Source organism: Trachypithecus francoisi, unplaced genomic scaffold, assembly GCF_009764315.1.
Source record: "Trachypithecus francoisi isolate TF-2019V2 unplaced genomic scaffold, Tfra_2.0 Lachesis_group17, whole genome shotgun sequence".
Lineage (NCBI taxonomy): Eukaryota > Metazoa > Chordata > Mammalia > Primates > Cercopithecidae > Trachypithecus > Trachypithecus francoisi.
The window spans coordinates 53567799-53595242 of record NW_022681462.1 but is presented as its reverse complement, the minus strand read 5'-3'; the positions used below and the strand labels follow the sequence as shown (position 1 = coordinate 53595242).

The following is a 27444-nucleotide window of genomic DNA, read 5'->3' as shown; positions in this document are numbered from 1 at the left end:
GGCTGCTTTGGGGATGGCTGTCTTTTAAGATCATAGACAAAGGTATGAAATAAGCCCCGGTCTCCTGTAGCATTCCCAGGCTTACTAGGACAAGGAAATTCCCGCCTAATAAATTTTGGTCAGACTGATTGTCTGGTATCAAACCCTGTCTCCTGATAAGATGTTATCAATGACAATGCATGCCCAAAACTTCATTAGCAATTTTAATTTCACCCCATCCTGTGGTCCTGTGATCTTGCCCTGCCTCCATTTGCTTGTGATATTTTATTACCTTGTGAAGTATGTGATCTCTGTGACCCACACCCTATTCGTACACTCCCTCCCCTTTTGAAAATCGCTAATAAAAACTTGCTGGTTTTACCTCTCAGAGAGCATCACGGAACCTGCCTACGTGTGATGTCTCCCCCAGACACCCAGCTTTAAATTTTCTCTCTTTTGTACTCTTTCCCTTTATTTCTCAGACCAGCCAACACTTAGGGAAATAGAAAAGAACCCACGTTGAATATCGGAGGTGGGGTTCCCCGCCTGGGCAATATAGTGAGACCACATCTCTACAAAAATGTAAAAATTAGCTGGGCATAGTGGCACATGTCTGCAGTCCTAGCTACTCTGGAGGATGAAGCAGAAGGATCTCTTGAGTCCAGAAGTTCAAGGCTGCAGTGAGATATCATAATGCCCCTGCACTTCAGCCTGAGCAACACAGCAATACTCTGTCTCTAAAACTAATAACAAATAAAAGCAGAATACAGAAAGACAAATTACCAGTTCAAAGTAGCAGAATCAGAGAAAGCTTCACAGGAAAAAACAAAAAGGTGTTCATGTGTCAGAGAATAATGGTTAACACTTATGTAGCACTAACTATATGCTAGAATCTATACCAAGTGCTTTATGTATATTAACTCATTTAATCCTTATTTTCTATGATGATGAAAATGAGAGGCAAAGAGTTTAAGTAAAACAAACGTAGTATCATTTATTGAACATTTTCAACATGCTAGGCACTATGCTAAGCACTGAATAGGAACGAAATGAAATTAAGGCCTACAATTTTAAAAAGAACAAAAAAGGCAGCCAGGCACAGTGGTTCACACCTGTAATCCCAGCACTTTGGGAGGCTTGAGGGGGCAGATCACTTGAGCCCAGGAGTTGGAGACCAGCTTGGGCAACACGGCAAAACCTTATCTCTTGCAAAAACATACAAAAAAAATTAGCCAAGCATAGTGGCGCACACCTGTAGTCCCAGCTACTGAGGAGGCTGAGGTGAGAGGATCACTTTAGCCCAGGAGGTTGAGACTACAACGAGCCAAAATCATGCCACTGCACTCTAGCCTAGGCAACAAAGTGAGACTCTGTCTCCAAAAAAAAAAAAGTGAGAGATGGTAGTTACCTCATTTTGTAACTCCATTGGTAGGGCTTAACCCCATTGAGATTGTTTTCTTTTTTTTTTTTTAGAGAGGGAGTTTCACTCTCGTTACCCAGGCTGGAGTAGTGCAATGGCACCATCTCGGCTCACCGCAGCATCTACCTCTCAGGTTCAAGCAATTCTCCTGCCTCAACCTCCAGAGTAGCTGGGATTACCGGCATGTGCCACCAAGCCTGGCTAATTTTCTATTTTTAGTAGAGACAAGGTTTCTCCAAGTTGGTCAGGCTGGTCTCGAACTCCCAACCTCAGGTGATTCGCCTACCTCAGCCTCCCAAAGTGCTGGGATTACAGGCGTGAGCCACCACGCCTGGCTGAGATTCTTTTCTAAAACAGGACAAAATAAAAATAGGACTTTTTAAAACAGGATTTAAAAGATTCACCTAATCACCTATATCCTACAGCCATAATTTTCTTTTTAAACAACAGTATGCTTTGCCCAATTTTCTCAACAGCATTGATTTATTCAGCAAATACTGGCTGGTTGCCATGGCTCACATCTGTAATCCCAACACTCTGGGAAACCAAGAATTCAAAAAATAAAATAATTAGCTAGGCAGGCTGGTGCACACCTGTAGTCCCAGCTACTGAGAAGGCTGAGGTGATGGGTGGATTGCTTGAGCCCCAGAGGTTGAGGTGGCAGTGAGCAGTGATCACGCAACTGCACTCCAGCTGGGTGACAAAGCGAGACACTGCCTCAAAAAAAAAAAAAAAAAATGGATTACTCACTCTATGCAAGACAAACTAAGCACATACACTTTCCTCCGCTTCCTAACAAAATCCCACTGAAATGCATTCATTCATTCTGGAAGACAAAGCAGGTGGGATCATACTGAGGTTTAGGCCAGTGCAAAGAAAACTGCAGTCCAGAACAAACACACACGCATACATGAGAAGGCTATAGCAATGCAGAAGACATTCTTGCCAGCAGAGCCTGGAGATGTACCAATCTTAGAAACAGAAGCAGAAGAACGATGTAGGACTAAAATCAGAATTATTGTAAGATTTATATGAAACAGCAAGTCAAACTTTTTAACACAGCCCTTTACATATAAAAAGCATGGCAGTAACAGTATTCGTGTCTGGCTAAAACCACATCTATTTTGTTGTTGTTGCTCTTTTTAATTTAACAGTCTACCCTGGAAGCATTTGAGCATCCTCATGTTCCATAACAAAGCATTCCTTATTTGGGTACAGGGTAGAATGAGAGGAGGAAAGAGGTAATTCGTTTCCTGCACTTCTCTCAAGGACCCTAAAGTGAGACCCAACAGCTAGTATCCTGCTCACTTATAAAAGAGCTCAATAATTTTATTTTTTAAGATGAAGTTTCACTCTTGTCACCCAGGCTGGGCAATGGTGCAATCTTGGCTCACTGCAACCTCCGTCTCCCAGGTTTAGTGATTCTCCTGCACCAGCCTCTTGAGTAGCTGGAATTGCAGGAGCCTGCCAGGACTTTTGGCTAATTTTTGTATTTTCAGAGAGACAGGGTTTCACCATGTTGGCCATGCTGGTCTCGACCTCCCAACCTCAGGTAATCTCCCAAAGTGCTGGGATTACAGGTGTGAGCCACTATGCCAGGCCAAGTTTTTTTTTTTTTTTTTTAAGGAAAATCTCAACAGAAAAGGATGAAAATAAACAATTGACCTGAAAGAAGTAGAGCTATTTCCATGAATGGGGGATAAATATTTAAAAGTTATAAGTGTTATCCTCAAAGAAATTCATGTCATAAGAACAATGCATCCATTAAAAATCAGTAACTAGAAACTGTGGGGGGGAAAACCACTGAAAAAGAAAGTGAAAAAAACTGAAAGTCAAGGAAATGGTCCTCTTGGATTGATCCTTCATATTATATATTTTTTCTTTTTATATTTTTCCCTCTGTATTTGGAAGAATCTATCTAAATGTATGTGGAAGAATGTATCTAAATTCTGAATAGAATAGAGAAAATGTAAGAACATAATTAAAGAAATAATTGAAGAAAATTTTCCAGAAGTGAAAAATAGGACTCATAGAGTGCCAAGAAGGATGAATGAAAAAAGATTCACCACCTAGAAACACTCTGATAAAATATCACAGAACCAACGATAAAGAAAACAGTCTAATAAAATCTTCCAGAGAAAAAAGTATGATACCCTCAAAAGAAAGAGACGGCATTAGACTTGTCATCAGATACACTAGACGCTAAAAAGCAACAAAATGTCTTCCAAGTTTTGAAGAAAACAAAATGATTGTGGACTAAGTCTATTCCCAAGCTATCATTAAACGAGCAGGAAAGGTAAAGGCATTTTCAGACATATGAAGCCTTTGGAAATTAAATTACCTGTTTAATCCTTTCTGAAAAAAATTGCTTTAGTTTTACCCCAACAAGGTGGGAAAAAAATCTGTGACAAATGAGGACATGGAATACATAAAGCAGTAGACCTAACCCAGGCATGATACAAAGAAATCTCAGAAAACAGGTATGCAACTGACTTGGAAAGTAACTAGTCTAAATTACACGTGTGAGAGCTGGAAAGATAGCTTCAGGAGCAAAATGAATTTATTTTAGCAAATATAGTGCCATTATTAGGAAGCTAATAGGATACCTTAATTGGCAGAGGTAGAATTACATTTTTTCTCTGCAGATGCAATCATACTTACTGGTTTTATAGTGAATGATGACTGCATAATTATAATATGGTAAATAGCTGAGAGGTTTTCAATGTTTAAGAATCAACCTATAAATAAAGCATAGAAGACTTGTATTGATTGATGTCTTATGGCTCCTTAAAATGTATAAAACCCAAGTGTAGCCCGACCACTTTGGGCACATGCTGTCAGGACCTCCTGAGGCTGTGTCAATGACATGTCCTTAACCTTGGCAAAATAAACTTCTACATTGGTTGAGACTTGTCTCAGCTACTTTTTTGTTTTCACCCTCTATTACCTTCCTGAGGCTGCTGTAATAAATTACCACAAACTGAGCAGCTTAGACAACATAAATTGATTCTCTCACAATTCTAGAAACTGGAGGTCAGAAATCAAGACGTCAGCAGGGCTATTCTCTCTCTGAAAGCTCCAGAGAAGGATTCTTCCTTGCCTCTTCCTAGCTTGTGGTGATTACTGGCAATCTTTAGCGTTCCTTGGCTTACAGACACATACTCCAATCTCTGCCTCCTCCTTCATGGCATGGCATTCTCCTTGTGGCTCCATCTGTATTCAAATTTCCCGCTTCTTATAAAGATACCAGTCATTGGATTAGGGCCTCCTTCGATTCAGTATGACCTCATCCTTACTTGAATTACATTTGCAAAGACCCTATCCCAAGTAAGTTCACAGTCACAGGTTCTAGGGGATAGGACTTAAATATATCTTTTTGGGGAACACAATTCAACCCACAACACCCCCTATAATCAATTTTCCACACAGCAGCCAGAATGATCTTCACAAATGTACATCAGGTCCTGTCCACTCTCCTGCCTACAGAGCTGTGTCTCCCTGTCCTCTTTCTGCTTCTCAAACTTCTACCACGTTCCTCTTACACTCCAGCCACACCAGCCTTCCTTCTATCACTCCAACACATCAAGCTCATTCCTGCCTCAGGGCCTCTGCCTGGAAATCTGTCTGGCTCCCTTCTCATCATTCAAGTCACAGCTTAGATGTCACTTCCTCACAGAAGTCTCCTCTGCCCTACGTACTAAAAGCAACACATCCCACGGGTATTCTCTTTCACATAACCCTAGTTTCTTCGCAGCACTTACCAATACCAGAAATTATTTTTACTTAAGTCCCCTCTTACTTGAATATCAGCTGTATTGAACACAGATTCAATCACTGTAGTTCTAAATGCTAAAACAGGACGTCACAGAAAGTTTTCATTTTTATTTAGTCAAGTACATCTCTTTTCCTTCATGACTTAAGACTAGTGCTTAGCACAGAATAAATGCTTAAAAAAAAAAGGAAGTTAACTGTTATTACTACCATAATAGTTTGCAATTATTTGTTTGTACAATCTCCCTGGCTAGACTGAGACTGAAGACAGAAACCCATTTATTTGCCATTTTACCAGTCCCAGTGGAGCCGGGCACAGTGGCTCAGGCCTGTAATCCCAGCACTTTGGAAGGCCGAGGAAGGTGGATCACCCCAGGTCAGGAGTTCAAGACCAGCCTGGCTAACATGGTGAAACCCTGTCTCTACTAAAAATACAAAAATTAGGGTGTGGTGGCACGCGCCTGTAATCCCAACTACTGGGAAAGTTGAGAAAAAGGAAAATCCCTTGAACTCGGGAGGCGGAGGTTGCAGTGAGCCCAGATTATGCCTCTGCACTCCAGCCTGGGTGACGGAGCGAGACTCTATCTCAAAACAAACAACCAACAACAAAAATCCCAGTAGTCTGGAACATATTAAGCATTAATAAGAAGTGCTGGCCGGGCGCGGTGGCTCAAGCCTGTAATCCCAGCACTTTGGGAGGCCGAGGCGGGCGGATCACAAGGTCAGAAGATCGAGACCATCCTGGCTAACACGGTGAAACCCCGTCTCTACTAAAAAATACAAAAAAAAACTAGCCGGGCGAGGTGGCGGGCACCTGTAGTCCCAGCTACTTGGGAGGCTGAGGCAGGAGAATGGCGTGAACCCGGGAGGCGGAGCTTGCAGTGAGCTGAGATCTGGCCAGTGCACTCCAGCTTGGGTGACAGAACGAGACTCCGTCTCAAAAAAAAAAAAAAAAAAAAATTAGTGCTGAATATAATTAGCGAATAACAATTCTGAATAAAGTTATTTTCTTTGAGACTATGGATTCCTTATGTTAAAAATAAATTTTTACAGATAGAAAATGGGGTTGTTCTTCCTGCTTTTTGATTTGGTTCAAATCTGAGGCAGTGAGGGCGACCAGTCTTGAACAGATCTAGCAAGACTGTCGAGCTTTTCCAACCTCGCAGGAAGAGAATGGTAATTGCTCTAAAGCTAACACTGTATGTCCATCATATTGGAGATCAAAACAGACAACGGCATTTTTTCTGAAGAGGGGGAGGGGAAACCAAAACTTTTTGTTTAATTTGGGGATGCAGTCAGACGTGACTTAGTTCATAACCACACATTCATCTGGTGCTGAACCTCACATAAGGAACCTTACCGGCTTCCTTGATAAAACAACATCCCAACATTTCAATCTAGAGACGGAGGAGCCCCACTTGGGGTAAAAAATGTAGGGCTGTATGTAATGTCTAGCTGTCCATTCCACGAGAGTCTCCCACCATGCCAAATTTCGGAGGCTGGCGGTATTCTCCTACTGGGAGATGGCGGGCTACCTCACCCCAGGTTTCCCCTAACACAGAGTTGCAGTCGCTGAACAAACTGCCCTGCGTTAGTCAGAAGCTGTTAGGTAATTAGACGGCCACGGTGTACAGCAGAAGAGGTGCAGGGAAGCTTCAGGCGGGAAAGACAAATGCTAAACGCGGAGAAAAGGAAGAAAAGCTGCGAGAATGCAGGTCAGTCAGGAACACCGCCATTTCTCACAACTCATGCTACTTCGAATTTTCTCATCTAAGGACCTGCACCCGCACGGTTCACACTGTCTTCTTCCCACTCACTCCGTGTGGGCCAAACCACTACCTGCCCACTGGAGAGCAGCGCGAGTGGCTTCAGGAAGCGGCTGCCGCCCCCAAGACTCACCGGCCTGCCGTGCTGCCACTTCTACACCGAAATGGCTGGTCCGAGGCCGCGTCTCCAGATGCAGCGTCCCAGAAGGCCCCCGCTTTCGAGCCCCACCGCGATGTTGCAGCGGTCCGAAAACGAGAGACGCTCAGCCGACGTCCCGGCCCCCGTAGGCGGACGGCTCCGCGACCCCCGGCCCCGGATGTTGATATGTCGTCTGCCCCGGAAACGGTGACAAGAAGCTCAAGGGGGCGGAGGCGGCTTTGCCGGCCTCTCCGGAAGGAGACGTGGCGGCGGTTGGGCCGGGGCTACCCGGGCCCTTTATAGTCCCGCCGCCTCCTCCTCCACCTCCTCCTCCTCCTCTCCTTCTAGAGCAGAGGAGGTTGTGGCGGTGGCTGGAGAAAGCGGTGGCGGAGGATGGAGGAAGGAGGAGGCGGCGTACGGAGTCTGGTCCCGTGCGGGCCGGTGTTACTGGTCCTCTGCGGCCTCCTGGAGGCGTCTCGCGGCGGCCGAGCCCTCCCTCAACTCAGCGATGACATCCCTTTCCGAGTCAATTGGCCCGGCACCGAGTTCTCTCTGGTCAGTGCCCTCACTAACCCCGCAGCCACCCCTCCTCCAGATACTAAGGGTTCGGCCTCTTCCCTCGTTTTTCTTTGCTTTTTCTCCCCAAGACCTTCTCTGCAGACTCTTACCTTCTTAAGCCAAAGCTGCTTTTATGTCGCGTTCATTCATTGATTCGTTCTCACGTTATGTGGAGGCGTCCCCCTTGCTGAGCATTAGGGATCCAGCGATCACCTGCTGTCTACCTTTTTAATTCTGTCGCACTAGACCTTGCTTCCCAACACTCCCAACCTGCAAAAGCAGCTTTCGTAGAATAACGTCAGGTGCACTTACTCATCTTCCTTTTGGAAAATTAACGGTGGCTCTTTCTCCACCAGCAGACTTCTTTCTTTCAGTATTACACGGCACGCTGCCCACACCACAGTACTTGACTCGAGTTCCCTCTCTCGTATTCGTTCTGCCTCTGTTGTATACACACACGGACATAGGCAAACGCACAGCTCCAAGGGAACCTTTTCCTTTCAGAGTTGTTTCTGAGAGGGCTGTTTGGCCTGTGAGATGTTAACGACCCTTTATGCAGAATATGCTTTCCAATTTTCATGTATTACGACTGCTATTCGAGTCCCCAGAACATGAGCTTCTATGTTGTTTTCCTATAGTAAAGAACGTATTTATAACCTCGCGGAAATGAAAATTCAGTCTCGGGGGAGTGGACCGCTGAAAAGTCTTCCTGTCCACGTGTACCTACTGCAGGCCCATACAAATTGTACTCTTATGACACTTACCGTGTAATAATTAACTCATTTATTTCAAAGTGAAGTCCCGGGAAAAGCAAATTTATTTTAACTTTTTATTCCAAATACCTTCAAGCATTCAACTTGCAATACTTTATTATATTCTTTTATTACGATATCATTGAAACAGTAAGTGATACTATGATGTCAAAACAAGATGTATCAAGTTAATGGATGTTATGATTACCAGATAGCTTTCTATTTGCAAATGTTAGGGGTTTTTTGGTTTGGTTTGGGTTGGGTTTCTTTGTTTTTGTTTGTTTTTTGAGACAGGGTCTCAGTCTGTTGCCCATCCTGAAGTGCAGTAGCACGGTCACAACTGGCTGCAGTCTCGACCTCCTGGGCTCAAGAGATCCTCCTGCCTCAGCTTCCCAGTAGCTGGGACTACAGGGAAACTCCACCACTCCTGGCTAATTTTTTTTTTTTTTCTAGAGTCAGAGTCTTCAACTCCTGGGCTCAAGCAATCCTTCTGCCTCAGCCTCCCAAAGTACTGGGATTACATGTGTGAATCAAATGTTAAGTTTTTTTGCTTATTTTTCACATCTGGTTTGTTTCTCCAGCCCTTGTTCTCCCATTCTGGTTGTTCAGTGGCTTCTGAATTTATCTAGGTAAACATTTTTCGGGAAGTCAAATTTCTCTTTGTATTGCCACGAAATATTGATATATTAAAATACTTATGTAAAATTTTGTTATGAATCAGATATAACTTTAGCAAGCTTGGATGAGAATACTTTAATCTCTGTTGTTGTAGCCAAAGAGCACACTTGGAGTGAATATGGTAGATGTTTGAAGAATTATGTCATTAAAATTTTTTTTTTTTGAGACAGAGTCTCGCTCTGTCGCCCAGGCTGGAGTGCAGTGGCCGGATCTCAGCTCACTGCAAGCTCCGCCTCCCGGGTTTACGCCATTCTCTCGCCTCAGCCTCCCGAGTAGCTGGGACTACAGGCGCCCGCCATCTCGCCCGGCTAATTTTTTGTATATTTTAGTAGAGACGGGGTTTCACCGTGTTAGCCAGGATGGTCTCGATCTCCTGACCTCGTGATCCGCCCGTCTCGGCCTCCCAAAGTGCTGGGATTACAGGCTTGAGCCACCGCGCCCGGCCGTCATTAAAATTTTTTACTCTTGCACCTGTGGTTTTTTTTTAAATTTAAAAAAACTTGCTGATACATAGCCCTGAAAATTTAATTACCTATAAGTGAGCGATTAAAACTAGCATTTTTAGGGGTCACTACCAAATTGTCATTCCATTTTCTTTCTGTCTTAGCATATGCTACACCAGCCTTTCACATATCTAACAATTTTATTTCAAAAAAAATTATTTGGCTAGGCGCGGTGGCTCACGCCTGTAATCCCAGCACTTTGGGAGGCCGAGGCAGGCGGATCGTGAGGTCAGGAGTTCAAGACAAGCCTGACCAACATGGTGAAACCCCTGTCTCTACTAAAAACACAAAAATTAGCTGGGTGTGGTGGTGCACACCAGTAATCCCAGCTACTCGGGAGGCTGAGGCAGGAGAATCGCATAAACCCGGGAGGTGGAGGTTGCAGTGAGCCAAGATCGCACCACTGCACTCAAGCCTGGGTGACAGTAAGACTCCATCTCAAAAAAAAAAAAAATTTTTTTTAAAGGCTGGAGTGCAGTAGGTACTTATAGGCATGATTATGCTCACTACAGCCTCGAACTCCTGGGCTCAGGCAATCCTCCTGCCTCAGCCTCTGGACACGTGGTCACCATTGCATCTGGCTTTTTTTTCTTTAAGTCTGCGTTAGTTTGAGAAAAATTAGAGATATCGTTCTATGAGTTGGCACAAGGCCTATGTCCTTTATGTAAAAATAAGCCACAATGGTCATTGTCATTGGTATTTTTTTTTTGTTAATATTTCTCTAATCTTAAGGCTTCCCTTTGCTGGTGCATTTAACTGAAACTACTGGCTGGGCACAGTGGCTCACACCTATAATCCCAACACTTTAGGAGGCTGAGCTGGGTGGATCACTTGAGGCCAGATGTTTGAGACTAGCCTAGGCAACATGGCAAAACCCTGTCTCTACTGCAAATAAAAAAATTAGCCCATCATGGTGGCACATGCCTATAGTTCCAGCTGCTTGGTATGCTGAGGCAGGAGAGTTGCTTGACCCTTGGAGGCAGAAGTTGCAGTGATCCAAGATTGCGCCACTGCACTCCATCCTGGGCAACAGAGAAGGCGTCTGTCTCAAAAAGAAAGAAAAAGAAAAAGAAACTACTGCCCTCCTCACCTGGCACTGCCATTTTTTTAATGGGCCAGTTGGTTGGACATTTGTGTGTGTTTGTGACAGAGTCTCGCTCTGTCATCCAGGCTAGAGTACAATGGTGCCATCTCAGCTCACTGCAACTTCTGCCTCCTAGGTTCAAGCGACTCTCATGCCTCAGCCTCCCCGGTAGCTGGGATTGTAGGCATTCGCTACCACACCCGTCTAATTTTTTTTGTATTTTTAGTAGAGATGGGGTTTCACCGTTTTGGCCAGGCTGGTCTCAAACTCCTGACCTCAAGTGATCCGCCCACCTCGGCCTCCCAAAGTGCTGGGATTACAGGCGTGAGCCACTGTGCCTGGCCGCTGGTTGGACATTTGTATCTAATATGCAGCTGTATGAAATAGGATAAGGTCCTTTGTCTGTCTACTATCTGAAATTGGAAGAGACTGGATTAGAAGATCTGAATTTTTTAAGCTTTAAAATTACCTTATTTAAATCATCTTCCCATTCAGATATATTGAAACAGTATATAATCATTTACAATCTTGCTTTCAGATTTGCTTAGAAAAAGTATTAAGCACCAAAACTGTAAAATGGGGGTTGTTTGTGTGTTTTAGTAGAGATAGTTTCCCTATGTTGCTCATGCTGGTTTCAAACGCCTGCTCACAACTATCCTCTGGTCTCAGCCTCTTAAAGACTGGGATTACCGACATGAGCCATCTCACCTGGACAAAAAATTTGTGAATTTTTAATGTGTACATTAACTAGTTAATAATTATTATATTTTTTGCTTATTGATGTTTAGCATTCAGTTTTGTTTTTGTGTATATATTTTCCTTCTGAAGTACCACCTCTGTCATTATGTTCAATTATTCGTTACTTCATAGAGTTCATAGATTTCACCAAATTAAACCACGAATCAGTCTAGTTTTCTGTCTACTTCTGTTGTGGATGTAGAATATATTTTACTCAGATTTTCCCAAGCACTACTCTTTGACCAACTCCGTGGTTTATAGCATGTTTATAGCATTGACAGGTTCTATCGACAGGTGTATTTTATAGCCTCTACCATTATAGAAGTTCTCTCATCCTCTAACCATCTTAATTCCTCCAGACTCACGTCAAACATTAGGAATTTCTCGCATGCCAAGATATTTTTAAAGTTCCTTAACTTTTAAAGTACCCCAGCTCCTCTGATTAGTTTCATTATATTAAAGTTTGACTTTATATCAAATCTCTAATAAAATTTGACTTTATGTCAAATCGCTGATTTCCTCTTCTACTGAGAATAGCTTGTTATATAAAAAAAGTTTTTTATACTATCTAATTCTGTATATTCTGAGTTTATTATATTTTGTTTTCTTAAAGTAAGAACCTGTTTTACAAAATCAGAATCCTGATTTTAGTAGATCAAAATGTTTAGAAAAATCACAAAAGATTAACCTTTTCTCCGTAATTGCTGTTACCAAAAAGTAAAATTTGCTAAAAATATATTTTGTGGTCCCAATAAATGACTCAATATTTCAGCAAAGAGTTTTCAGATAGAATTGCTATTTGGTCTATTTTATTGGGAAAGCAGCCTTTCCTAAACAAATGAAAGACAATTATTTGCATCAAGAATTGTCTTCCTTTTTTTGCTGTGGATCCAAACAAGCATTTTCTTTTTACATTGTAAGCATTTTGGAGACCATTTTGAAAGGAATTACAAATGTTATGTCTTATAGCAAATCGTTGGCACAATAGAATGTTTCCAAGAAACTCTTTGTAAGTTTAGCTTTGCAACTCTTACTTTCAAATCTCTTTGATTCCCTCATCATCTATAATGCTTTTTTTTTTTTTTTTTTTTTAAAGAGAGACGGGGTCTCACTAAGTTGCCCAGACTGGACTCAAACTCTTGGGCTCAAGCAATTCTCCCGCCTCAGCCTCCTGAGTAGCTGAGATTATAGGTGCACACCTGACTTACAGTGGCCTTTTAAACAAGTGTCCTTGGCCACAATTGAAGTCTACATAGTAATCTAGAAAAGGTTTGTGAAAGCTCATTCAAATCTGTTAAAATATTTAAGAGCTTACAGAATACGGAGCCAATCTGTTTGAATTCTCTGGGCTCTGCTACCTCTAGGTTTTTTAACCTTGGACAAATTGTTTAAGCTCTGGACTTTAGTGTCTGTTTCTGTAAAAATGAGTGTAATGCTTGTTTTGAGGATTGAGTTAATGAATGTAAAACACTTAAAACAGTACTGTCCTAGAACTAATACAGCTAATACTTACTGCTTTGTTTTGTTTTGTTGTCTTGCGGAAAATGCTGTAATTTGCATTTGTGTTTAGGATTACATTGGTGCCAAGTAGTACTGGTTTTATTATAGTTAAGGGTTGTTAGGCCAGGGCAGTGGCTCATGCCTGTAATCCCAACACCTTGGGAGACAGAGGCTGGCAGATGGCTTGAGCCTAGGAGTTTGAGACCTACCTGGGCAACAGGACAAAACCCCATCTCTACAGAAAAGTTACCGGGGCATGGTGGCACGTACCTGTAGTCCCAGCTACTAGGGAGGCTGAGATGGGAGGATCGCCTGAGTCCAGGAGGTCAGGCTACAGTGAGCTTTGATCATGCCACTGCACTCAGCCTAGGTTAGTGAGAGACCCTGTCTCAAAAAAAAAAGTTATTATTAAATTGAGAATAGAACAAAAGTCCTTAATAAGAAGAGGTTCTCCTTGCCAGGAATAGCTAAATAGTACCATAGTTGCACAGTACCATAAGAGGAAAGTGAAGAGAGAATTATCTTAGAACACATATCATAAAACACAAACATTTCTGCCTTAGTAAAACAAGTATCACATTTTCTATCAGACAGCAGAGATTTGTTTTTACTAAAATAATATCAGTTGTATTAATTGAAGTGTTTATTTGAATTCTGTTGACTCATACCAATGTGAATTTGTTTGGTTTCATAGTGTAGAAAGCTTTAAGGTAAATTTTGTCAATATATGCCAGAAGTCGGCAAACTACAGGCATGGTGCTGTCCCACCACGTATTTCTATAAATAAGGTTCTATTACTATATCATCATCCCTATTTGTTTACCCATTGTTTGTGTACTTTGGTTGCTAGAGTGGCAGAGGCGCAACAGAGACCATATGGCTCACAAACCCTAAAATATTTACTCTCTGGCCCTTTACAAAAGTTTGCTGACCCCTGATATATACTAAGAAAAAGTTAAGTTGCCCGGGTGCGGTGGCTCACGCCTGTAATCCCAGCACTTTAGGAGGCCGAGGCAGGCGGATCACGAGGTCCGGGGGTCGAGACCATCCTGGCTAACACGGTGAAACCCCATCTCTACTAAAAATAGAAAAAATCAGCCGGGCATGGTGGCGGGCGCCTGTAGTCCCAGCTACTTGGGAGGGTGAGGCAGGAGAATGGCGTGAACCCGGGGGATGGAGCTTGCAGTGAGCCGAGATTGCGCCACTGCACTCCAGCCTGGGAGACAGAGCAAGACTCCACCTCAAAAAGAAAATAAAAGTAATAAAAATAAAATAAAATAAAGTCAAGTCAACACAGATGATCTGTAGTAATTCTGCTTTTAAAAGGAATTTATTTGTGGATAAATTCATACATTCTCCAAATATGAAAAATACTGCATTACATTACTTTCATGTCCCATGCAACAGAAATGAGAGTACTGTATATTTGTAAAGTGCTGTGGATTGTCATATATAGATGGTAATTGCTAATAGCAGTAGTAAGTGTTCAGTGATGGTGTATCTATGAACATTCATTCCCACCTCTTAGTGCCTTTGTTTTCTTTTCTTTTCCCTTTTTCTTTTTTTTTTTGTTTCGTTTTGTAACAGGGTCTTGCTACGTTGCTCAGACTGATCTTGAACTCCTGGGCTAAAGCACTCCTCCCACCTCAACCTCCCAAGTATAATCACTATTTTAACTTCAATCTATTGCATTCCTCCTTTTTTTCTTTATACTCCAAACATTATTTTGTTCATCTATTTTCCTATTGTGACTCCAGAATAAAGCTTATTACTTTCATTTTGTAATTAATAAGTATGTTGATGAAGCCACAAAAAAGAATGAAAGCATGTCCTTTGCAACAACATGGATGCAGCTTAGAGGTCATTATCTTAAGTGAATTAAGACAGAAACTAAAAACCAAATACCGTATATTTTCATTTATAAGTGGAGGCTAAGCGTTGAATACACACTCAAAGACAAGAACAATAAACACCGGAGATTCCAAAAGACGGGAGAGAGGAAAGGGTGACAAACTACTTATCAAGTACTGGGTACTTTAATGTATGTAGCATATTTTCCCTCCCTTTAAAATAATCATCTGTTGAAATGTTAAATTAGTTTAAAGAATCTTTTTTTCCAGCTAGGACTGAAGTTATTCAATGTGATACAATTTCACAGAGAAGAACATGATGAATATTTTTTGTTCTGTTTGCAGCCCACAACTGGAGTTTTGTATAAAGAAGATAATTATGTCATCATGACAACTGCACATAAAGAAAAATATAAATGCATACTTCCCCTTGTGACAAGTGGGGATGAGGTAAGTTTTTATAAATATATCGATAATCCTGTCACCAAAAATATTTATGTAAAACATTGTAACTACATACTTTGAAGTAAAATTAAGTAACAGATTTCTCAATAAGACTGTTTTAGCATAAAAGTATTAATTGGTTTTAATATTCCTGAATTCTTTGATTTTGCAGTTTATCTTGGAAAAATTAGCAACCAACTTTTTTGTTTTTTTTTTTTTTTTGAGACGAAGTCTTACTCTGTCACCAGACTGGAGGGCAGTGGCGTGATCTTGACTCACTGCAACCTCCGCCTCCCAGGTTCAACCAATTCTCCTGCCTCAGCCTCCCGAGTAGCTGGGATTACAGGTGCACACCACCACGCCCAGCTAATTTCTGTATTTTAGTAGAGACAGGGTTTCACCATGTTGGCCAGGATGGTCTGGATATCTTGACCTCGTGATCCACCCATCTCGGCCTCCCAAAGTGCTGGGATTACAGACGTGAGACACCATGCCCAGCTACAACCAGTTATTAATGTTTTGAATAAAAATCTAACTCCACACTTGCTTTCTTTATAGACATTAGAGTTTTAAAGCAAGATATAATTTTTAAATGTATATGTGACTTTTAAAATAAAGAATTGTTTATAAGTAAGTCTGTAGGTACCCCATACTTTCTCATTACCTTAGCTCATGCCTTTATCTTCCTCCTAAAATGCCCTAACTGTCTCTTACCATCCTTCAAGGCAATGACTTCTTTCAAGATGAAACAGGAGAGGCAGTATGGTAAAATGGAAAGGACACCAGCCTAGGAGCCAGGAGGCTGAGGTATAGGCTATAGCTAGCTGTGGAACCTTGAACAAATTTGAAACTCACTTCCTCCACTCAATAAATTTATTAAGCCAATTCAATAATATTTTCATGATCTGGAAAATAGAAATATTAAACTCCGTGCTTTATTGGGTTTTGTTCATATTTGAAATCTAAGACCACTATTTTAAGTCTCCTTGAGACACACACACACACACACACACACACACACACGGCATTCAAATCTGAAATATAAAAATACATAGAAAACTGAAAAGTACCTTAAAACTTTCCAATATATCCTGTAAGATTCAACTATTCTAAGGCTTTCATATCTAAGAATTTGTTTGGGTACAAGCATTTAAAAATTCTGAAATAAGTTTATAAGAATTGTTCAGGAAACTGATACTTAAAAACCTTTTTTTCCTTCCATTCTTGCCTTGTGAAAAACAAAAATACATTTTAAAAGACCTTTTTTTTAAGAAAGAATGAACTCTATGAAAGATTATTTTATGGCTCCATATTTTTTACTTTAGTTCATTTGAAAGCAGTGGCATACCATAGGATCTTGTTAAACATTTTGACTTTTTTATTTCTAAGCATTTGTGATTTGAGTAATGAGTTAATACCCAAACAGCAAAGTTGGGTGAAATTGTAGAAAGACTGTAAGTATTAAACTCCAATTCTTTCTTAGGAAGAAGAAAAGGATTATAAAGGCCCTAATCCAAGAGAACTTTTGGAACCACTATTTAAACAAAGCAGTTGTTCCTACAGAGTATGTATTTTATGTTTACCTGATGACTAGAAAATGATTACCAATAGCCAATAGACCTTTGAAAATACCATTTCTTCTTTATTATGTTGTATCAGGTTTTTTTTAACTATTATTTTAGGTTTAGGGTTACACGTGCAGGATCGTTACATAGGTAAACTGCATGTCATAGGAGTTTGGTGTACGGATTATTTAGTCACCTAGGTAATGACTATAGTACCTGATGGGTTGCTTTTTTTTGTTTTTGTTTTTGTTTTTATCCTCTCCCTCCTCTCATTCTCTAGCTTCAAGAAGGCCCCAAGGCTGTTATTCCCCTCTTTGTGTCCATGTGTTCTCATTTTTTAGCTCCCACTTATAAATGAGAACATAAAGTATTTGATTCTCTGTACCTGTTGTATCAGATGTTAAGTTAGGTATAAATCTAAGTTATTTCTTTTTGTTTTTTTGCTTTTTTCTTTTTGAGAAAAGGTCTCATTCTGTCACCCAGGCTGGAGTGTAGTGGCACGATCATGACTAGCTGCAGCCCCAACCTCCCATGCTCAAGCTGTTCTCCCACCTCAGGCTCCCCAGTAGCTGAGCACCACCATGCCCTGCTAATTTTTGTGTTCTTTTGTAGAGACGAGGTTTTTCACAGTGTTGCCCAGACTAGTCTCAAACTCGTGAACTCAAGCCATCCTCCCACCTCAGCCTTTCAAAGTGCTAGAATTACAGGCATGAGCCACTGTGTCTGGCTAGTTATTTCTTAATAATATCTTACTCATTTCAATTCCTGTCTAGTGTATGCAGCAGATACCAAATAATACCAATAACAAATCGTATCATTTACCAAGCTGTTTTGAATGTTTTTCGGTTGAAACTAAAGTTTTCTGCCTTTTTTTTTTTTTTTTTTGAGACAGAGTCTAGCTCTGTCACCCATGCTGTCCATGCGGGAGTGCAATGGCACGATCTCAGCTCACCGCAACCTCTGCCTCCCAGGTTCAAGTGATTCTGCCTCAGCCTCCCAGTAGCTAGGATTACATGCACGCGCTACCACACCCCACTAATTTTTTTCTGTTTTTTAGTAGAGATGGGGTTTTGCCATGTTCACCAGGCTGATCTCGAACTCCTGGCCTCAAGTGATCCACCCACCTTGGCCTCCCAAAGTGCTGGGATTACAGGCATGAGCCACTACACCCAACCAAAAGTATACAAGATAATTTTAATTTAAAATGCTAATTTTTATTTTTTAAGCTATGTAGAAAATTATCCCTAAGCCAGGTAATTATTACAGACTCCAAGTGTATTCTAATCTATTTACTTCACAGAATTCTCACATAGAGCTAGTGAAAATAATGAATAGACTTCGGAAATCTCACATTTTTCTGAGGCATAATTGTAAGTGTCATTTAATGAAAGCTTACTCTGAAATCTTAGGGGAAATCTCAGCTGCTTCAAATATCAAAAAGTAATTCAGCTGAGTTATGTGGCTTTTGTATATTGAAATATATCCGTCTTTCTTAGATTGAGTCTTATTGGACTTACGAAGTATGTCACGGAAAACACATTCGGCAGTACCATGAAGAGAAAGAAACTGGTCAGGTGTGTTTTTCTTCAAAATATTATGAAACATTATAAGATGAGAACTTGAATAATGAGATTGATACTTTTAAAGTTGTATCCTTAAAAATGTCTTTGCAAAATACTTAGTATATTTTTATTTTATTTTTCAATATAGAAAATAAATATTCACGAGTACTACCTTGGGAATAGGTTGGCCAAGAACCTTCTATTTGAAAAAGGTTGGTGTCTACCCAGTGATTTGACAGTAATGCTGGAATTTGGTTTAAAATATATGTTCAAATTGGAATTTAAGAGATTTTTTTTTTTGAACAGTCTGTGAATTTTAAAATACTGAAATAGGTTTCTGAACTGTCCCTTACAAAATTTTTGAAGAAGTCTTTGTTTTCACCTTTTTTTTTTTTTTTTGAGACAGAGTCTCTCTTTGTCACCCAGGCTGGAGTGCAGTGGCATGAACACAGCTCATTGCAGCCTCGACCTCCTGGGCTCAAGTGATCTTCCTGCCTCAGCCTCCCAAGTAGCTGGGACCACGGGCACATGCCACCATGCCCACTAATTTTCATATTTGTTGTCGAGATGGAATCTCACCATGTTTCCCAGGCTGGTCTCAAACTCCTGGCGCAGGCGATCCACCCACCCCAACCTCCCAAAGTACTGGGATTGTATGCATGAGCATGAGTCACCATGCACAGCCTAAAAGCTTTACTAAAATAAGTAAGAAAAAGACATGTTTATCAAAGCAGAAAATAGTGAAAACAATGCCAGGTGCATGTTAGTGTTATATTTATATAGTGTTAGTCTTCTGCTTGGTTTAAGCAAAGTTATTATATGTAGAAATAGATGTATCTCTCAAATGGTGATATATGTTTATTCTATATTCAGATTGGTCAACTAATTTAATATTAAATTTTTCACTGAGATAAAAATACTTCAAAAGAAAATTGTTGTGGCCAGTTTTCTGCCTGAAATACAGTATTTCCTAGGTAAAGATTAAATATGACTGTCTTTTCATACAAAACCATTCAAGGAAACTAGCTTTAAGTAAAATCGTATGTGTTTTGGACCTTCTTTAGAAAGAAGTTTAAGGTTACAAAGGTGGTTGAAAACTTAGTCATTTGTATCACATATGCCACTGCTCATTCTTTACACTTACCTTATTCCACAGAACGAGAAGCAGAAGAAAAGGAAAAATCAAATGAGGCAAGTGAGAGATGTTGCTTTTTTTACTCTTAACACTTATTGTTAGTGAGGTATGAATTTATATAACCTAACTGACAGAATATAGCTTTGTGTTCTTATTCTTCATCTGTCAAATACCTCAAAGGATTGGGTCAAAGAACCTTTGCAGTATATTCGTTTTTTCTGAGAAAAGTTACACTATTTACTCTTAAGATTATACAAAAATAAATCTATCACTGATGTGTCTGGGAAAGATTCTGTTATAGCATTATATCACTTCTGTGCTTAGCAGTGGTTCCCTCTGTGTAACACTTGAAACTGTTAAGAGGTTTTGCATTTTTTTCTCTTGTTTGATCCCCCTCTCCTGTGGGCAAAACGGGTAGACTATAATGTAAATAACAAGCTACCAAACTGCAAGCATCTTAAAAGCAGGGACTGTCTTTTATCTGTTTACCCCATAGTACCAAGCAGAGTGTCAGACATATTGTAGGCACTTCATAAATGTTAATTGAAAGAATGGATAAATGATGTCTGCAACATAGGGTTGTTTAAAAAGAGTAATTCCTCAGGAAACCTAATCACAATTTTTAAATCCCAAAAATTTTTATAGAGTTTTTTAAAAAATAACTTATTAATAGAGGATATTTCCATAAATGGCTTAATATCATACTGAGACTTTTTTTAGAAGTAAAGTTAAATGGCAGAGGCCTTGAAAATTACTTAAAAGTGATGCCTATAACTTAAAAGGGTAGCTTTGGAGAGACTTGATAAGCTAAGCATAGAAACACATAGCATTGCTATTTTAAAAGATTTTAATTTTCAGACTACCTTTGAGATTAAAATAGTTATTTACTGTGACTCTGGAAGACAGCAAAAGATGGAATTCAAAGTGTAAAATGATAAAGGAAGAGGAAGAAAATGGTAAAGGAAGAAAACTATTTTTTGAGCCCCAGTTTATAAGCCAGACACTGCTGGACATGTAACAAAAGCTAATGTTTAATTCTCCCAAAAACCTTTTAATATACAGTCATGAATCGCTTAACAGTGGAGGAGCATTATGAGAATTATGTGGTTAGGTGATTTTATTATTATTGTGCGAGCATACTAAAGTATACTTAACACAGACCTACATGGTATGTATATACATATATATATATATATTTTTTTTTTTTTTTGAGACGGAGTCTCGCTGTGTGGCCCAGGCTGGAGTGCAGTGGCGCGATCTCGGCTCACTGCAAGCTCCGCCTCCCGGGTTCCCGCCATTCTCCCGCCTCAGCCTCCGAGTAGCTGGGACTACAGGCGCCCGCCACCGCGCCCGGCTAGTTTTTTGTATTTTTAGTAGAGACGGGGTTTCACCGTGTTAGCCAGGAGGGTCTCGATCTCCTGACCTCGTGATCCGCCCGCCTCGGCCTCCCAAAGTGCTGGGATTACAGGCTTGAGCCACCGCGCCCGGCTTGTATATTTTTATTTATGTTTTTTTCCCATGGAAAACCAAGTTCTCGGTACCCTTACTGAATAGCAGTTATTTCCGCTACCGCAATGCAAATATCAAATGCAATATATCAGATTTCTGTATATGCTCCATTACAATCTTATGGGGCCACTGTCTTATATAAGGTCCATTGTTGACCAAAACGTCATTATGCAGTGCACGACTGTATATTATTATTCTACTTTTACAAATGACAAAAACTGAAATTTATTCAAAGTCATAAATCTAGTAAATTTAAAGCTTGGATTTGAACCCAGGATTTTCTAATTTTAGACACTGGCTTAAAAATCACATACATATAAGGAAATCTCAAAACATTTTTTCCTGAAGACATTTATTTATTGCTGGTTTTGGACATAGTGCTGACAGGGTACTAAAGTGATAGAAGATGAGATCCCTGCCTCCAAAGAGCTTGCTTGGAGATATTATAAACAGTGACTTTTTTTAAAATTCTTACAGTAGATTTTTCTTGTGTTTATGTAGAGAAAAGTATGGGAGCTAACTTCTTAGTGATCCTTGTCTTCTCAGGTTCTATCCTTTATTCCTTCATTCCATAAAAATTTTTTAATTTGTCTTTTGCTGGCCTTGAGTAGATTTATATAGGAGTTTACATGCTGGCTAGTATTGCTGTTAATATGCAAAACGAGGAAGAAGAGTAAGCAGATTGATGAACCAGTCAGCACTGTATTTAAACTTCTGTTTTAGAATACAGTGTTTTACTATACAACCCTATTTTTTGGCAAATCAGCCTTCAGACCTGTCAAATCTAAACTCTAACATTCACCAAGAGTTTAGAGAAGAAAGCCCTGAGCAGCCCAGTATAGTAAGTTTCTATAGTTTGTCTTAGTCTCTTTCTTTAGAACTGTTGAGAATAATTCATATTAATCATTATTTTGTGGCCCTTTATATAAATGTACTTTTACTTAACATGTTAATTTTGGCACCAAATAATCTTTCTGCTGTATTAAACTAGCTCTGAAAATACATATTTGCTCAAATAAAAACATGAATCAAAATAATATTAGAGAGAACTTAAAATATAGAAATATTACCTTTCAGTTAATAAGTAAAATGTATAGTTTTCTTTCTTTCAGAATAATAAGTTCCTCTCCCATCCTTAGTCCCATTTCCATGTCTAATGAAAAGTCTGTCTTATACTCTTTTTTTTAAGATTCCCACTAAAAATATCGAAGGTCAGATGACACCATACTATCCTGTGGGAATGGGAAATGGTACACCTTGTAGTTTGAAACAGAACCGGCCCAGATCAAGTACTGTGATGTACATATGTCATCCTGAATCTAAGCATGAAATTCTTTCAGTAGCTGAAGTTACAACTTGTGAATATGAAGTTGTCATTTTGACACCACTCTTGTGCAGTCATCCTAAATATAGGTAGGATGTGCATTTAATATTTTAAACATAAAATGCACACATGCTTTAAAGTGTTCTGTGCATAGCTTTAATGCTTTGTTCCTACTGAATAGGTTCAGAGCATCTCCTGTGAATGACATATTTTGTCAATCACTGCCAGGATCGCCATTTAAGCCCCTCACCCTGAGGCAGTTGGAGCAGCAGGAAGAAATACTAAGGGTGCCTTTTAGGAGAAATAAAGAGGTATGAGAATTGTCTAATGATAGCTTTTCAGTGCTTCATTTTTAAAATTTCAGAGCATATGTCAATATTTTAATGATTTCTGTAGTATAATAGTAGTAATTTATTTTACTGGCCCAACCTTTTGAATTTCATTTTTCATGGATTTTAATCCTTTTCCTTATTCTAGTACTACTCAAGCTATTTTGATATTCTGTTATATTCATAATTTCATATTTTAAAGTTTGACATCCTATTCATTATAATTTAATTTTTAGGTATTTGTCCCAGCTAACTCTCTTGAAAAAATAGACTAAAACTCCATCTCTGTCTCCTAATACATTATTAATTCTTCAGCTCATTGCTGCCCTTTTAACCACTTCTGTGCACTGCCTCCCCAGTTTAATATACTGTCTTCCATTTTCATCTGCCTACTGGGCATAGCCATATACATTTTTAATAATCTCACACTCATCATTTTTTTCTCTTTCATGCTGACCCTTTTCTTGCCTTCTCCTGTATTCTACCCAGTTGACCAATTAGAAACCTAAGTCATTTTTCTTACCTGTATCTCTTCATTTATCTCTAACTCTAATCATTCACTAAAAGGCATCAGTGTTATCTTCTAAAGGCTTTTCAAATCCATCCTGTCATTAGTTCAGGACCTCATTATTTCCTGGAACCAGAAACTTGTCTCTTAACACATCCCCTTTCTAATTCTTCCCACACAGCTGATAAAATGCTCTTTCTGAAATCACCTTTTGATTATGTGTTTAATCTCTTGGTAGTTAACACATACTACATTTCAGGATAGAATCATCACTCATGTAATACAAACCCCTTTGTGATCTGACTTCAGCCTCATCTTTCATCACCATTCCCTTTATCCCAGCTGTTTTGAACAACTTAGAGTTTCTTAAAAGTACCACAGAGTTTTGCTCTGTCACCCAGGTTGGAGTGCAGTGGCGTGATCTCAGCTTACTGCAGTCTCCGCCTCCCAAGTTCAAGTGATTCTCCTGCCTCTGCCTCCCAAAGTGCTGGGATTACAAGCGTGTGCCACTGCACCCAGCCCTCCTTGACTTTCAATATGCTGTTTTCTTCTCTTGCATTGTCTCCTCCCACCCCTTCTGCTCATGAACTTCTACTTATGCTTGAAAATGTGATTCCAATGTTACTTCCTTTGGAAATGAGCCAAAACTTCCAGTGGATTAACCCAGAAAGAGATAACTACTTTCTCTTCTGTGGTCTTGTATTTCATTCAGTCCTCCATCATAGCACTTACATGGCTAAGACTGGTTGTTTTACCTACGGGTGTTACATTAAACCAGAAGGCAGAAGAAACTAATACTTGGCTGCAAGGCTTGTTTCCTCCCTTCCTCTTGAGTACTTTTGCAAAAGTATTACTGGACTCTCTGTGGATGTTGTGACCAACACTGTCATTCTGATGGGAGGAAAAGGTGATTAATTCCACAGTTTAATTTGAAATGCTATTTTAAAAGATTTGGGCTAGAATTTTCTTCTGGTCTTCCTTTTGATAGTAAAGTATACTGGCACATACTTAAAAGTTAGCTCAATCAAAATGCTTCATAAATCCCAGCTTTCATTACTCTTCGAGGAAAAAATGCCAGTTTACTTCTCTTTAAATAATGTGTTTAGTCTGGGCTTGGTGGCTCATGCCTATAATCCCAATACTTTGGGAGGCTGAGGCAGGAGGATCGCTTGAAGCCAGGAGTTGAAGACCAAACTAGGCAACTAAAACCCTGTCTCTACAAAAAATTTTAAAAATCAGCCAGTGATACAAAAGTTGTGATAGCATATAGCTGTAGTCCCAGCTATTCAGCAGGCTGAAGTGGGAGGATCACTTAAGCCCAGGAATTCAAGGTTGCACTCAACCTGGGTAAAAAGAGTAAGACCCTATCTCAAAATTAATTAATTAATGTGTTTAATCTGCCAGTCGAGAAAAATTGAATTTTTTTAAGCTATAGATGATAATGCTTTAAAAATATTTAGCAGAGGCCAGGCACATGGCCCATGCCTGTAATCCCAGCACTTTGGGAGGCTGAGGCAGGCAGATCACTTGAGGTCAGGAGTTCAAGACTAGCCTGGCCAACATGGAACCCCATCTCTATCAAAAATACAAAAAAATTAGCCAGGCACGGTGATACACACCTGCAGTCCCAGCTACTTGGGAGGATGAGGCACAAGAATTGCTCAAACCTGGGCAGCGAAAGTCACAGTGAGCCGAGATTGCACCACTGCACTCCAGCCTAGGCGACAAAGCAAGACTCCGCCTCAACAAAAAAATAAAATAAAATAAAAATACTCAGCATTTTTTTTTAATTTCTAATTTTTGTGGTACACAGCAGGTATATATATTTATGGATTACATGAGATATTTTACATATACTCTTTTGTTGTTGTTGTTGTTGTTGTTGTTGTTTTTGAGACAGTCTCACTCTTTCCCCTAAGCTGGAGTGCTGTGGCGAAGTCTTGGCTCACTGTGGCACAGTCTTGGCTCACTGTAACCTTCATATCCAGGGTTCAAGTGCTTCTTGTGCCTCGGCCTCCTGAGTAGCTGGGACTCTAGGCACGTGCCACCTTGCCCAGCTAATTCTTATTTTTTTTAGTAGACGGGGTTGTGCCATGTTGCCCAAGCAGGTCTCAAACTCCTGGCCTCGTGTGATCTGCTTACCTCAGCCTTCCACAGTGCTGGAATTTCAGGCATGAACCACCACGTGTGGCCAGGTACATGAGATACTTCGATACAGATATGCAATGCATAATAATCACATCTTGGAGAATGAAGCGTCCATCCCCTCAAGCATTTGTCCTTTGTGTTACAAACAATCCAATTATACTCTTTTAGTATTATTGACTATAGTCACCCTGTTGTTCTATCAAGTGGTAGGTCTTATTCATTCTAAGGGGTTTTTTTGTACCCATTAACCATCCCCACCTCCTCCACAACCTCCCACTACCCTTCCCAGCCTATGGTAACCATCCTTCTACTTTCTATCTCCATGGATTCAATTGTTTTGATTTTTAGATCCCATAAATAAGTGAGAACATGGGATGTTTTTCTCTGCCTGGCTTATTTAACTTAACATAATGATCTCCAATTCCATCCATGTTGTTGCAAATAACAGGATCTCATTCTTTTTTTTTTTTTTTGGAGATGGAGTCTAACTCTGTTGCCCAGGCTGCAGTGCAGTGGTACCATCTCCGCTCACTCCAACCTCTAACTGCCGGGTTCAAGTGATTCTCCTGCCTCAGCCTCCTGAGTAGCTGGGATTACAGGCACCCACCACCATGCCCAGCTAATTTTTGTATTTTTAGTAGAGACGGGATTTCACCATGTTGGGCAAGCTGGTCTCGAACTCCTGACCTCAGATGATCTGCCCACCTCAGCATCCCAAAGTGCTGGGATTACAGGCGTGAGCCACCACACCCAGCGACAGGATCTTATTCTTATTTATGGCTGAATAGTACTCCATTGTATATATGTACCCCTTTTTTAAATAATTTTTTTTAATAGAGAAAGGGTCTCGCTATGTTGCCCAAGCTGGTTTCAAACTCCTGAGCTCAAGCATTCCTCCTGCCTTGGCCTCCCAAAGCGCTAGGATTACAGGTGTGAACCACTGCACCTGGGCGACCCTACATTTTCTTTATCCATTCATCTGTTGATGGACACTTAGGTTGTTTCCAAATGTTGGCTGTTGTGAACAGTGCTGCAACAAACATGGAAGTGCAGATATCTCTTCAGTATACTGATTTCCTTTCTTTTGGGTATAGACCCAGCAGTGGCATTGCTGGATCTTACAATAACTCTATGTTTAGTTCTTTGAGAAAGCTCCAAACTGTTCTCTATAGTGTTTGTACTACTTTACATTCCCACCAACAGTGTACAAGGGTTCCCTTTCTCCATATCCTTGCTAGCATTTCTTATTGCCTGTCTTTTGGATAAAAGCCATTTTAACTGGAGTCAGATGACATGTCATTGTAATTTTGATTTGCTTTTCTCTGATGATCAATGATGTTGATACTAAGTATCTTTAGGGTACATGTGCCATATGAGAATCTTAGGTAATACTGTAGAATGAGTAGTTACTTAAAACTGATAATCTTTTTTTCAGAATCACTTTTCTATAAATCTGTTACACATAACTTTTCTTTTGAAAATGTGTATCTGGCATATGGTTTGCCTCTTAAGTGTGGGGTCAGCCTTTACCATACAGATAAATAATTTTTTTCTTCTATAAACAAAAACACAAATCTGGCTATCAGAGTTTTGGTTTGATGTTCTGCCTATTATATTAATTTAGAGATTACTGGACTATTAGCAGTCCATTTAATGAATTTTCTACTCTATTATATAAACTACCATCCTATTTTTATTAGAATAATTTTCCTTAAAAATGAAAATGGGCCGGGCGCGGTGGCTCAAGCCTGTAATCCTAGCACTTTGGGAGGCCGAGACGGGCGGATCGCGAGGTCAGGAGATCGAGACCATCCTGGCTAACACAGTGAAACCCCGTCTCTACTAAAAACTACAAAAAAACTAGCCAGGCGAGGTGGCGGCGCCTGTAGTCCCAGCTACCTGGGAGGCTGAGGCAGGAGAATGGCGTGAACCCGGGAGGCGGAGCTTGCAGTGAGCTGAGATCCAGCCACAGCACTCCAGCCTGGGTGACAGAGCAAGACTCCGTCTCAAAAATAAAATAAAAATGAAAATGGATGTTCTGGCCGGGCGCGGTGGCTCAAGCCTGTAATCCCAGCACTTTGGGAGGCCGAGACGGGCGGATCATGAGGTCAGGAGATCAAGACCATCCTGGCTAATATGGTGAAACCCCGTCTCTACTAAAAAATACAAAAAACTGGCCGGG

General features: G+C 40.3%; 2 protein-coding genes across 8 annotated transcripts in view; one reads left to right on the top strand and one right to left on the bottom strand.

Annotated features, from left to right (window-relative positions):
• ASB3 (ankyrin repeat and SOCS box containing 3) overlaps positions 1-8229 on the bottom strand; it is a 122332-nt gene extending 114103 nt beyond the window's left edge. The window contains exon 1 of one of the 5 annotated variants that reach the window (XM_033175719.1): positions 7946-8229. The gene's annotated coding sequence lies outside the window, so the exon portion shown is untranslated. The other 4 variants (XM_033175720.1, XM_033175718.1, XM_033175724.1 and 1 more) reach the window with 4 other exon arrangements.
• The window catches only part of ERLEC1 (endoplasmic reticulum lectin 1), a 34090-nt gene continuing 13836 nt past the window's right edge, over positions 7191-27444 (top strand). Inside the window, exons 1-8 of one of the 3 annotated variants that reach the window (XM_033175727.1) lie at positions 7191-7630; positions 15084-15188; positions 16666-16746; positions 18244-18321; positions 18458-18521; positions 19466-19500; positions 22143-22366; positions 22459-22588. In XM_033175727.1, coding sequence (XP_033031618.1) covers positions 7469-7630; positions 15084-15188; positions 16666-16746; positions 18244-18321; positions 18458-18521; positions 19466-19500; positions 22143-22366; positions 22459-22588 — 879 coding nt within the window. In that variant the 5' untranslated portion in view covers positions 7191-7468. The remainder of the gene's footprint in view (positions 7631-15083; positions 15189-16665; positions 16747-18243; positions 18322-18457; positions 18522-19465; positions 19501-22142; positions 22367-22458; positions 22589-27444) is intronic. The other 2 variants (XM_033175728.1, XM_033175729.1) reach the window with 2 other exon arrangements.